This window comes from Homarus americanus, unplaced genomic scaffold, assembly GCF_018991925.1.
Source record: "Homarus americanus isolate GMGI-L3 unplaced genomic scaffold, GMGI_Hamer_2.0 scaffold51859, whole genome shotgun sequence".
Lineage (NCBI taxonomy): Eukaryota > Metazoa > Arthropoda > Malacostraca > Decapoda > Nephropidae > Homarus > Homarus americanus.
In genome coordinates, this window is record NW_024711292.1 from 10,206,669 (window position 1) to 10,220,434 (window position 13,766).

At 38.1% G+C, this 13,766-nt stretch overlaps 1 protein-coding gene across 2 annotated transcripts in view; it reads right to left on the reverse strand.

Annotated features, from left to right (window-relative positions):
- Nucleotides 1–13,766, reverse strand: part of LOC121878144 (sorting nexin-17-like) — a 159,951-nt gene that overhangs the window by 135,113 nt on the left and 11,072 nt on the right. For both annotated transcript variants that reach the window (XM_042384288.1, XM_042384202.1), the window contains exons 2-4: nucleotides 12,479–12,671; nucleotides 7,238–7,419; nucleotides 1,468–1,555 (exon numbers count right to left, since the gene is read on the reverse strand). In XM_042384288.1, the coding sequence (XP_042240222.1) occupies nucleotides 1,468–1,555; nucleotides 7,238–7,419; nucleotides 12,479–12,671 (463 nt within the window). The remainder of the gene's footprint in view (nucleotides 1–1,467; nucleotides 1,556–7,237; nucleotides 7,420–12,478; nucleotides 12,672–13,766) is intronic.

Sequence of the window (13,766 nt, forward strand, 5' to 3'; positions counted from 1 at the left end):
CACATATACAATACAGTCTCTCCTCGACTTACGACATATTCGACTTATGACGTCATACGACGGCCATGGTCGTATAAAATATTTTTCACATTACGTATTTTCGAGTCCCGACGTTAGTGATCGCGCTGTGTACTGACAAAATTTTTGTTTGTAATTCCCTTTAAAATGGCTGGCAAGCATAAAAGTGAGAGTTCTCGTGGTACTGAGAAGAAAAAAGAGACACCCATTTTAGAATTTCTATGTATTATTTTTGCCTTCTTGACTTACGAACTGGTTGTCGGTCCGGAACCCCGTCGTAAGTTGAGGAGAGACTGTATAGGTAAAAGAAACTATTGTCCTAAAGGCAAACACATAATGGGAATACTGTATACATTTCTTTGCACACGAATAAAAGTGTACCCCCCCCCAGCAAATGTTATTTGTGGCCATTTTTAGAACCCAACCCCAGCAAATTTTAAAAGCATGCTGTACCATGAACTTCTAAACTTTCAAAGCCTTATAGTATCTCAAAACTAGTAAATTCTATATAAATCTCGAAACTCTCCAAAAGTTATCGTTGGCCTGAGGCCAACCAGCAAGTTGGTTTTGATGAAATCACAAAAGAGGACATCACTGAGCTTCTCATCTCTCATAAGGAGCTCAGCAATGAGGACCTGCTGGAGCTGGAGAAGCAGAAGAAGGAGTAGGAAGAAGAGGAGTTGCCATGCACCTTCCCTACCTTAACTTTGGTCAACATTGAAAAAATTCTGGGTGACATGAGGCCAGCAGCCAGACTGTTTTTGACCAGAACCATGATGGTGAACGCAGCTTCAAGGTGCGGAATGGGCTTCAGAAATGGTTCAGCTGCTACAAGGAGCTTCACTGGCAGAAAAGAAGCATGCAAAGCAAGACAAGGTCACAGATTTCTTCAGGCCTGTTCTGAAGTCTCTGCCAGATGACCCTCAACCATCAACTTCTTCAGTTATTTGTGCCCTTTTCCACAAGAAAAAGCATCAGCCAGCCCCTCAGCCAGTCTTCACCAACCCCCCCAGCCAGAGTCTCCACCTGCATTCACTGGGTTTGGGGACCTTGACGATCCTGCACCCTTAACCCAATAAGATTACCTCAACCAAACATGTTCCTCCAGCCTCGGGGAGGAATGCCAGCTCAACGGTTAAACACAGGTAAAGACATGTAATAGTCTCAATTTATGCTTAAATTCTTTAGTTATTGATTAATATGACTGATTCATATGTTGACAGATATATGATGAGGGTAGATGGGAGGTTGTTTTATGGGGGGTGGCTGGTCCCTAAACCTCTGAATTTTTTATATTTTAATGGGATTAATTGCTTCAATAACCATTGATTCATTAACAAACGACTTTAAACAGTCCCTATAAGCATCGGTTATTGGGGTATGCCTGTACAGTACTGCAATAAGAAAAAATCACACAAAACAAAGACTTACAGTAAACAGCTGACTTACCAATCAGATCATTTTCTTCTTTCTTAACAAGGAAAAGAGCAAAGTAGTAAACCAATTCATTTGGCAGGTGAATGTGGCTACACACTTTCTGAAATGGGAAAATAAAGGTCAATGTTATTTAAGATTTACATTAATTAGAAAGCTATTTTCAATGAAAAAGTACATAAAGCACATTTGGATTTGGCAATGCTACTAATTTCTAATGCCAAAAATCATAAAAATCTCCGAGCAACTGATGGCTTTGTCGGCTATTCTTGATTGAATTGCCTTAATGTTAAGGGTGAATTTAAGGAGGGGGAGTGAGGAGAGGCAATCACTCCTCTCAAACCAAATGGTATATACCGGTTTATCTTAGAAAAAATGAGAGAATCAAGGCAAAAAACCAACTTGAGTCCTAAGCTCCTCCCCAACTTACGACCTACTCGACTTACGTCCACCCGCACTTACGACCTGCCTCAGTCGTACTAAAAACTTTGTCAAATTACTTATTTTCGAGTCCCAAAGTCAGTACACAGACAAAATTTTCATTTGTAATTCACTTTAAAATGGCTGGCAAGCTTAAAAGTGAGCATTTTGTGGTGCTGAAAAGAAAAAGAGACCCCCATTTTCGATTTTCTATGTGTTATTTAAGCATTTCCGACTTACGACCATTTCGACTTACGACCTTGATGTTGGTCCTTAACTCCGTCATAAGTCGGGGAGCAGCTGTATATGCATTAAAAAATTTTTAAACAATGTTACATCGAAATGTGTATAAAGAAGGTTAAATTATAAAACAATATAGATTAGAAAGCATGTGGAAGGAGGTTGAAGAAGACTTGGCAGGATGATAGAGGTTTATGTAAGACTGATTGATTATGGTATTTACATCCCTGGCGATGCAACAGTTTAGATCATATGTTACTGAATTAAAATAAAAACATATTGTGAGAAAAGTAAAAGAAATAATTGTCCTAAGGGAAAACCTGTATTGTACTCAAATGTACTAAATAATTACTAAAATTTTTATGTCTAGTGCAAACGATAGCATGTTTTATGTTCAAATTAATCACTACCTTACAAGAATTCCAGCAATGTAAGTTATATTCCAAGTTAATTCATTAACATTTTATATGTAAAAAACTCAAACTTCCTCTGTATGACTGATAAATAAACATAAGGTAACCTTCGCAAAACTTCATTGAGGCTGTCAAAATATCTCACCTTCCCTCCCCATCCTACCAGCCAGGGTAAAGGTGGTTTATGGCTTTAAGTTTTTATCTTATAAAATGGCACAGATTAAAGTTAGCAGAGTAAAACTTGCATTGATGGAATCCTTGTAAGACAGTGAATAATTGGAATATACAGTAGACATCATATATTTTGCACAAAAGATAAATTTTTTAGTCCTTTAAGTATATTTAAGTACAAGTTTCTCAACTCGTATTACGTAACTTTATTCATTTATTTTTACTCATTTATATGCACTCACCATTATAAGTACATATTGTGAAAAAAGTAAATGAAATAATTGTCCTAATGGCAAACCTGTACTGTACTCAAATGTACTAAATACAGTGGTCCCTCGGTTAACGAACGCCTCGGTTAAAAAAATTTCAGTTAACGAATTACATTCCATAAGAAGCTTCACTTCGGTTAACGAATTCCTTACGAATTCCTCTCAACATGTTTTCGCTTGCTCACCAGCTGGAATATTAGTCCGCCAATACAGTAATCGGTTATAGGGCTTAAATTCGTTCCCATTTAAGTAAATATCAAGAAGGTTGTACTATTCAATAATTTTACAAGTTTTGTATTAAAATTTTTGAACATAATTGACGTACAGGAAGCTAGTTTTTAGCGCGCCAGACAGCCATTTGACTCACCCAGCAGGCGTCAGTTTGTGTCTCTGCTCAGTGGAGGTAACATCTTGCTTGAGACTCTCTTGAACACAGTATTTTTATGATTTTACAGTACAATTATTGGTCATTCTGAAGTTTATTTTACATATTGACAGTGTTGATTTAAAGAAAATAATCTTGAATTACACCTAGTGAACTTAAAATTTTATGGGTGAAATGACGGCATGAAGCATAGGGTGATTTCTCTTCCACCCCCACTTCCTTCTCTTCTCCCTTCTCCTCCACACCCACTTCTAATTCCCATCATCATCAACCAGGAGCCTTCTACATACACACCTCAAAGTAAGTGTACTTTACTGCATTTATTTTTAGTTTGTATGTAATTTTCGGTGCGCTGGAACCAATTACCCAAAATCCCATTGAAACAATGGTTTCGGTTAATGAAATTTTCGGTTAATGAACGACCTTCTGGAACGAATTGTGTTCGTTAACCGAGGGACCACTGTATACCGTATATCACGGCCTATAAGACGAAATTTGAACATTAAAAAAATCTGCCCAAAGTTAGGGGGTCGTCTAAACCACCAAGTTTAAAATTCTTACCTCTTAAATATTGTGGTTTAGTGTGTCAAGAGTGGTGATGAAAACATCGTAAGCCACTCACAAGGTCTTACCACTAATTATTTTATACTGAAACTTACGTTTGGCAAGCTGGATTCAAATTAAGATTACCGGTATATTAAAATAATAAAAATGTATTATAAACCTGTCTAACATACCGTAAAAGAGATTTATACCCCTATAATAAACACAGCTATCATCACACACCCCTCCCCACGCCCCCCCCCCATTTGCCAGTGAGGAGCCGTGGAGGTGGTCAGTAATGCATACCGGTATCGGTATATTTACTCATAATAATATTTATCTCCTATAAATAATTGATTTAAATTTTATTTTTTTCCAAAGAATATTCAGTAAATGAGTGCATTAATTCTTGAAACTATCGACGGTTAATTACAGACGCTCAAGTGACGTCACTAGTGTTTACACTACACCAGCTGGTAATATTTGATGCCATTACTTGAAGTGAATTGGCCTTATTTTAAGTAACTAACTATAAATAAATACAAAAATTAAAAAAAAAGATCAAAACTGAGAAATAATATACTGTATGTATGTTGTGTTGTCAAAGTAAGAGGAACAATTGTGTAAGTACGTAATATTTTTTCACTCAAATCCTAATGAAACACTACTGGAGAACATTCCTTTGTCGCAAAACAGTTTATAAATTAAAGAAAATAATTACAGTGTGTTTAATATATTACAGTATATTATAAATAAATAAATAAAACAAATAATTCGGTAAATCTATTTAAAGTAAATGGAAAATAAGCAAACATGTTATTTACCAAGACCCTTCCGTCTGGCTCAGGGTGAGATGTAGGGGAGATAAAGAAGGCTATTTATAGCCCATCAGAAGTGACCAGTACCCTAATGCACCATAAATAATTCATTGAACATTCATTTTTTGTACATAGTATATTCAGTATATATATATATATATATATATATATATATATATATATATATATATATATATATATATATATATATATATATATATATATATATATATATATATATATATATATATATATATATATATATTTGTGTAATAAATGTATGTAGTAAGTACATACTGGTAACCTTTTTCACTCAAATCCTAATGAAACACCACAATTAGAATACGGTGGTTGCTGTTGAACCACATGTTGTATAAATAGTCACACCACCGAGACGAGGGAACACTCCCAACACGCTTCAGTGACGTCACTAGTGTTTACACTACACCAGCGGGTATAATTTGATGACATTACTTGAAGTGAATTGGCCTTATTTTAAAAAATCAAGGATGGTTGGTAAAGGACTACTGAGTCAGTGGGTAAGTGTCACATTTGTGGTACTGGTCTTATACAGCAAATAGAGCTCAAAAGCTACTTTTTAAATGGAAATTTGGGGGGGGCGTCTTATGCACCCCGCCGCCTTATAGGCCGTGATATACGGTAGGCATTTTTATCAAGCATAAATAATTTTTTTTTGTTCTGCTCGTGCTTATGTATAGAAATAATTATTTTATTGTGATTACTCATATAAAACTGTTTGTAGATAATTTATTTACAGTGCTAATGCAATAAATCCCACCTTTTTATCTCAAATAGCAAGCTTGATGTGACTCATTACATACAATTATCTCTCATGTGGTGCTCCCCCAAGCGTCTACCCAAACCCAAGAGTGCTAAAAGGTATGGTTCAATAAATGTATGAAGTGTACTGAAATTATTTTTTCTCCAAAAGAATCCTTGCAAAATAGGGACGCATCTTTTATGCCAGCAAATACAGCATGTATACAGTACTGTATATCTACCCAAAATTATGAGCTGAACAATAACATAGGTCACAGCTCAGCCTCCGATTTAACGATCCCCTTTTTTTTTTGTACATGAGAATGGTTTACTGTAGGGAAAGGGTTTCACCATAATTGTAGAGAATGAAGTTACTTAGCTACTAAAAGTGAATGATTATGCTTCATTGGCTAAGAAAAATTTTCAGTTCCACAGCAAATGAGAATGTAAACATTAACCAGAATAAGAACATAGACTGCATCACTTACTCTATTTCACAGAGGTACAACCATTATGTTGAATATAATGATACTGTAATATCTAAGTAAGTATGAGAACAAACTATGTTGAAAATTTAAGCAATGAGATGAAGTAATTTTTGTTTTGTATGCATAAAAGCCAATTGAAACAACAAGACATAAATGCCAATGAATAGTCTGGTGAAGATTGATAATCATGAAAAAGTGGGTCGTATAAGCCTGAGAGCCCCTTAGGGAAAATAATGATAGTGTACAGTATACTCAATACTAAGCATTAATTACATAAGGAGGCAATGTGGTTGGCACTACACTTCCCCAACAATAAAGTAGGAGCCCAATCATAGCTAGGTGGACTAGGGGTTCCTCAGGCATAAAACAGTGACTTTTAGGACAGGAAGTGGGCATTGTAACCACTATGCCACCCCATTCCTCAATTTGGTGTGGACACACTCCAGGTTGTAGATTCCACGAAGCTCCTCGGCATCACCATAGACAACAAACTAAATTGGAAACCACACGTCAGTGAAGTTGTCAAATCCTCCATTTTCCGTCTCCACCTCCTCCGCCGACTCAAGTCCCTCGGAGTTCCTGCACCCGAGCTCCTCAGTGTTTACACAACATTCATACTTCCCAAGCTCACCTATGCCTCCCCCACCTGATCTTCCTCCCTAAATGCCACACAACGTAAACACCTAGAAAAAGTGCAAAAGAGGTCATGCAAGATTATTCTCTCCCCTTCCTACTCCACATATCAAGAAGTGCTCAACACACTGACCCTTTCGACTCTCACTGACCATCACCACGACCTCATCTGCAAATTTGGTAAGAAACTTCTACACCATCCTCAACACCGGCTCCTACTACCACCTGAGATCCCTAGCCCGAGAATTGCTGTTCAACACCACAACCGCATCCAGCCCATACGTGCACGAACTGATCGCTATAAGAACAGCCCAGTCCCAACCATTGTAAAAATTATCAATAACTTGTAATAAACCAGTGTATTCACTCCCAGTAAACACTACTCCTTGCACTGTCACTATGTTGAAATGAACTGTAGTTTGAGCTTTTCCCCATCTAGTTATTATATGTCTTATTTGTGTCAACTTATGTTACTTGTATATTATTTGTAATTCGAAACCCATTCCCCAAATATGTAACTGTATATTTTCAGCCTTCTGGCTGCCAAGCTCTTTCAATAAACCGTTAATTATTATTATTATTATTATTATTATTATTATTATTAAAATGGAAAAAGGCAACATACCTCAAGAAGGTCGTCAGTCTGAAGTGTTGCTGGAACGCTGAGTGTCACTTTCTGGCCACTCATCATGTAAATGTCAATTGGCACCTCATCTTGTCCACCACCAACCCGTTGGGTTTCATTTTGGGCAGAAACAAGAAAGCCGTTGAACACATCATTGTTAAGGACCCTGGGATCTTGACTCACTTGTGGGAAGTAAAAAATGGATATTAATACATTCTGTATAATGAAAATTTGTTCACATACATAAAACCACAACAACAGAAAACTAATAATTAAAATATTAAAAGAGCATTAGTAAGAATTTGCTATCTCTAGAATACTGCCCATAAACTGAAGGTACAGTAAACTCTCGATAACTTGGCATTCCATTAATCAGAATCTCATATAACTTGGCACTGATATGGTCTCAGAATGTATTGTACAGTATAGTCTGCATTTACGCGGTCAATTGAACCCGTGGAGGTCAACATAAAACGAGAAACGAGTAAACGAAATAACAAGACATATGGGATTAATTGAAATAGTGACTGGGCCAACTCCCAAACTCCACTTTTTCCGACACAACACGTACATTGTAGTAAAAATAACATCTTACTTTTATGATGGCATGCACACAATTAATATTTAAGAGAAATATCAATAATATTAGGCTTTTTAACACTTACGTTAGTAGAAAAGATGGCTGGGCACACGGGGATAGGAGAGAGAGAGAGAGAGGAGAGAGAGGAGTGAGAGAGTGAGTGAGTGAGTGGAGTGAGTGGAGTGTGTGTGTGTGTGTGTGTGTGTGTGTGTGTGTGTGTGTGTGTGTGTGTGTGTGTGTGTGTGTGTGTGTGTGTGTGTGTGTGTGTTGTGTGTGTGTGTGTGTGTGTGTGTGTGTGTGTGTGTGTGTGTGTGTTGTGTGTGTTGTGTGTTGTGTGTGTGTGTGTGTGTGTGTTGTGTGTGTGTGTGTGTGTGTTGTGTGTGTGTTGTGTGTGTGTTGTGTGTGTGTGTGTGTGTGTGTTGTGTGTGTGTTGTGTGTGTGTGTTGTGTGTGTGTGTGTGTTGTGTGTGTGTGTGTGTGTGTTGTGTGTTGTGTGTGTTGTGTGTGTTGTGTGTTGTGTGTGTGTTGTGTTGTGTGTGTGTGTGTGTTGTGTTGTGTGTGTGTGTGTTGTGTTGTGTGTTGTGTGTGTGTTGTGTGTGTGTGTGTGTGTTGTGTGTGTTGTGTGTTGTGTAGTGATGGGTTGTCAGACCACAGCTTACATCTCAGAAACAGTCCAGACTTGACCCGACATTAGGGAGGTCAAATGTAATGGTACCCCTCGCAACCACTCAAGGAGTTACAAATCAACTAGCTCCCCTTCCCATGTCACACGGCCCCAACAAACATGTAAGAAGGCACCTGCCCACTCTCTCCTAATATACACAATAACCTACATCCCAGAAGAAGTCCAGACCTGACCTCACATTAGCCAGGTCAAATGTAACCCTCGCAACCCAAGTCAAGGGGCCACAAATCAACTAGGGCCTCTCATGTCACACAGCCCCATCTGAAGATTTCTCCAGAATATACAACTTATAGTCTCTGAAAAAGTCCAGACCTGACCCTACATTAGCGAGGGCAAATGTAAGGAGACCCTTCGCCGCCCCCCCGATCAGCTCAACCTGACGGCTCGCCTCCCAATATATAGGACGTCCTAGTCCTCCCTCGGCCAGAGAGAGACAGAGAGAGAGAGTGTGTCTTGTAAGGAGGAAGGGCCAGCTACGACACCACCAGGCCCGCTCGAGAGGAGTCAGAGAGGACCGGAGGCAGTCGCCTCCGGTCAGGACCGAGACTTCCCTCCGGCGCCCAGCTAAGCAGTCTCCCATAGAGACAACCCAGGACCACCTGCTAGGCCTCCCCTAGATCACGTGAGTTTTTGTCAGAGCTTTCCATGGGATGAGTTACTTACGTGGGAAGTGTATTCATTTCATGTTCGTGTCCGAGAATCAGTGTCTAGTAACGTAATATGATGTCCTAGTAACGTAAACATAATGTCCTAGTAACTTCAATAGAAGGTGTTATTAATGTGTCCATGTCATGTTCGTAATTAATAAAGAGTTGTAACGAAGCGGTGTTTGAGAAGTCGCCCTTAAGACGTAATATATGTGTATTGACATATATAAGATACGATAAGTGTAAATTCATCATCAAATAACTATCACGAGCACGCTACCAAAATCTTCCTCTCTTTTATACTCTTATACTATCAATATTCTACCTATATGTAATCTTCTTCTTGTGAGATTTGTCTCATTACAGTTGTGTGTGTTGTGTGTGTTGTGTGTGTGTTGTGTGTGTTGTGTGTGTGTGTGTTGTGTGTGTGTGTGTGTGTTGTGTGTGTGTTGTGTGTGTGTGTGTGTGTGTGTGTGTGTGTGTGTGTGTGTTGTTTGTGTGTTGTGTGTTGTGTGTGTGTTGTGTGTGTGTGTGTGTGTGTGTTGTGTGTTGTGTGTGTGTGTGTGTTGTGTGTGTGTGTGTGTGTGTTGTGTGTTGTGTGTGTGTGTTGTGTGTGTGTGTGTGTGTGTTGTGTTGTGTGTGTGTGTGTGTGTGTGTGTTGTGTGTGTGTGTGTGTGTGTGTGTGTGTGTTGTGTGTGTGTGTGTGTGTGTGTGTGTGTTGTGTGTTGTGTGTTGTGTGTGTGTGTGTGTGTGTGTGTTGTGTGTGTGTGTGTATATTAAAACCTCAAGTCTACTCCATGCTTTGTTATTAATAAAGCATGGCATAGACTTGAGGATAGACTCAACATTTTTAATACTACATTTGTTTCTGATTATTTGTGAGAGGATTTTCCCATTATTATTTATTTGTATGTGATTTGTGTGTGTGTATCTACACATACACACACATATATACAATACAGGTAAGGAAATGACTGTTTCTAATATGAATGGCTCCCTGTCCCAGCAGCAAAAATGCCGGCAACTTTAAAACGACCCACAGACATTGTTTGGTACATCCAGGGTGTCATCCACGAATAATAGATAATTGTGAAATAAAAATTCGCGAATTATCCGGGCGTACTGTATTCTTTATTTCTAAGCTCCATCAGAGTATTTTAATATACAGTATAGTCTTCATTTACGCGGTCAATTGAACCCGTGGAGGTCGGCGTAAAACGAGAAACGCGTAAATGAAATAACAGAACATATGGGATTAATTGAAATAGAGACTGGGCCGACCCCCAAACTACACTTTTTCTGACACAATACGTATGTTGTAGTAAAAATAACATCTTAATTTTATGATGGTATGCACACACAATTAATATTTAAGAGAAATACAGTCGCCGGTTAATATCCATTCAAATAATGGACTCAACTCCCCCCCCCTCTTGCCACGCTCGCTGGCTCTCCTCCCTCCCTGAGAAATGTTTGGGTGAAAACACTAGGTTTTTAGGTTAAGTAAGAAATAATACCTCACACTATGGTTAGGATAATATAATTGATATTGATGGATTCCTTGCAAGACTGCGAATAATTTGAATATAAACATCATATATTTTGCACAAGATAAAATTTTTGCTCTCTCTAACAAAATTCTTAAATTTGATCAAAAATTTGTATGTTTAATGCAAATTTTAGGTTGTTTATATTTAAATTAATCACCATCTTATAAGAATTCCAGCAATGTAAATTATTTTTTGGCTGGGTAATTTCTATGAATTTTATGAGCTAAAAACAAATATCTTCAGCTGGGCGACCTTGTGCGCACCCTGCCCGTGCCGCTTCCCGCGTAAATGATGGAATGAACCATGTAAATAAAAATTGTCTGTCTGGCAAGGTGCCGCGTAAATGACCAAATGAACAAATGCGTAAACCAAATCCGCGTAAATCGAGACTACAGTAAACCCCCGCTTTACGCGGTTTCACTTTAGGCGTTTCCACGTTTACGCGGTACCCTGCCGAAACCGGAATGCTCACTTTCCGCGGTGTGTTTACCCTTTTACGTGGAGAGCGGCGCGAGCAGGGTGCGCACAAGGTCGCCCAGTCATCAAAACATTACCGAGTTCTTCACCCGCCACCCACCACAGCCGGCCCAAGTCAGTGATAGTGATAATGATAGTGAGGATATGGACTTATATGGACTTTGAGGGGTTTGACAAAGAGGCCCTGCAAGCCTCTGTGGTGGATAGTGATACAATTGATACAAGTGATACAGGTGAGGGCCAATAATCTTCCCTCTGCCTCGGAACCAACCCCCCATCCCCGTGTGCCCAGCCATCTTTTCTTCTAATGTAAGTGTTAAAAAGCCTAATATTATTGATATTTCTCTTACCTGGTAATTATTAATTGTGTGTGCATACCATCATAAAATTAATTAGTTATTTTTACTACAACGTAGGTATTGTGTCTGAAAAAGTGGAGTTTGGGGGTCGGCCCGGTCTCTATTTCAATTAATTCCATATGTTATGTTATTCACTTTACGCGGGCCACAGTGGGTTCAATTGACCGCGTAAAGTGAGGGTTCACTGTATACTGTACAGGGTATACTATTTTGCTCTGTAATAAAGAAAATGGTTTTACTAGGGTGGACTATAATATCATTAGTGATAAAAGTAACTTGTTTATTTACATACTCAGACTTGAATTATATGTAGACAAAACAATTATTTCTGTTAAAATTTACTCTTCATTTTGTGTAAGGGACCAGATTATAGTACTGTAGTATACATACGTGCCGCACTGTTTACTGTTTATGTAGCATTTCCCCTCCATCACCATCATCACCTACCATTACCCGAGTTGCCAACCATGCCTCTGTGTCACCTACCATGCCTCTTGCCTACTACAATGCTTTGTTCTTGGCCTGCAGTGCTGGTAAGTGTTACTTTTTGACATTTAGTAATTACATGAACACATATGGAGCCCATATGTGCTGAATTATCGAGGGTTTACTGTGAAAAAAAAGTCCTTAAATAAGAATGATAGTGTAATTGTTACTGAATATATTGTGAAGCTCTGTTTTAGAGGAAAAGACTGATAATTTCTGTACATAATCTATCAACTCTCAAGAATATTCTATTAGAACGAAGAACTCATCAACAAAGCTTATCAGAAATAAAATAAATATAGTGCTATAAAAAAAAAAATACATTGTTAGTATTATCAATCCACAATGGTATGTTACAAATTATGTGACAGGTAGTATTTCCATTTTGATAGTTGTGGATATGCATACTCACACTTCACACCAAAAATTCATATGTAACTCCCCTAATGAATACTCACACTGAAGAATATACTTCTCCAAACTGACTCGACGCTCTTCTGTCTGGGTAGGAGACAAGGGTAGAAGCTTTTTTGGGGGGAAGGAAGGGAGTGTGGACCCCCCCAAGTCCTTCCTCAGCTGTTCATGGAGACTATACAGCTGTCGGTATCGAACTGTACAGTGAAACACTCCATTGATGTGAATGTTGTAGGCCTGTAACATCATTAGGTACAGTTAATGAATACCAAAAATAGTCAAAATGGAGTTACATTCATGGGTAGTGACTGAGGTTTCTAAATAAGTCGGTACTGTATAATTTGCTTTCTACTATGAAGTTTAAATTACACGGGGTATACAATATTTTTTTCCCAATGGGGAAGAAAGTGCATCATTTGTGCTGTACACTATATCGTGAGAGGCATTTCTCTCTCCCACACTTTTCTAAGCTTAAAAAAGAGTATGGGACTCTTTGCTGCTTGGGTAAGAGAATGTAGTTTATTTAATTGGTCAAAAAAATGAAAAAGCTCCTTTTGTGTCATCAGAGATAAACTCAAAAGCAGAAATCTTTCCCATGAGAATCATGTCAGAATAACACTCTTAATGTACAGTCCAGCAAATCCAAAAAGCATAGAGACCCCAGACGTCCGAAAGAATATAAAACACTGGGTGAAGACGTAAAATGTATACAGGGTACTTGTGGTTATCAGCATGTATCGGTAGGCCTGCTCCACCTGCATGGCAGTTGTTTTCATAATTGCTTTTCATGATAATTCCTTATGTAACATGTCACAATATGAATTTCAATTTATATTAGTGTGTAAAATATATACTGTACAGGTACAGTGGTCCCTCGATTAACGAACACAATTGGTTCTACAGAGTTGGTTGTTATCCAAAAATTTTGTTAACTGAATCTATTATTTCAATGGGATATTAGGTAATTGGTTCCAACTCACAGAAAAAATATACATACATAGTACTGTGTACCGGTAATAGAATTAACAAAACATTAAATATAAACTATATACTGTACTGTACAGTATACTGTACAATAATAAATAAAAAACAATAGAATACTATATTTTAACTTACTCTGAGGTGTGTACATATTAAACAGCTGATTGTAGAGGCAGTCGATGATGACATGCCATATTCTTTACAGAGTGCATTGGTTCTAATGCCTTCTTCAGGTTTCATAATAATTTCTGCACTGTATATTATCAATATGTTAACTAAATTTCAGAATGACCAATAATTTTATTGTAAAAATGCAAAATACTCAAGAGACCAACAAACTCGATGTTCACT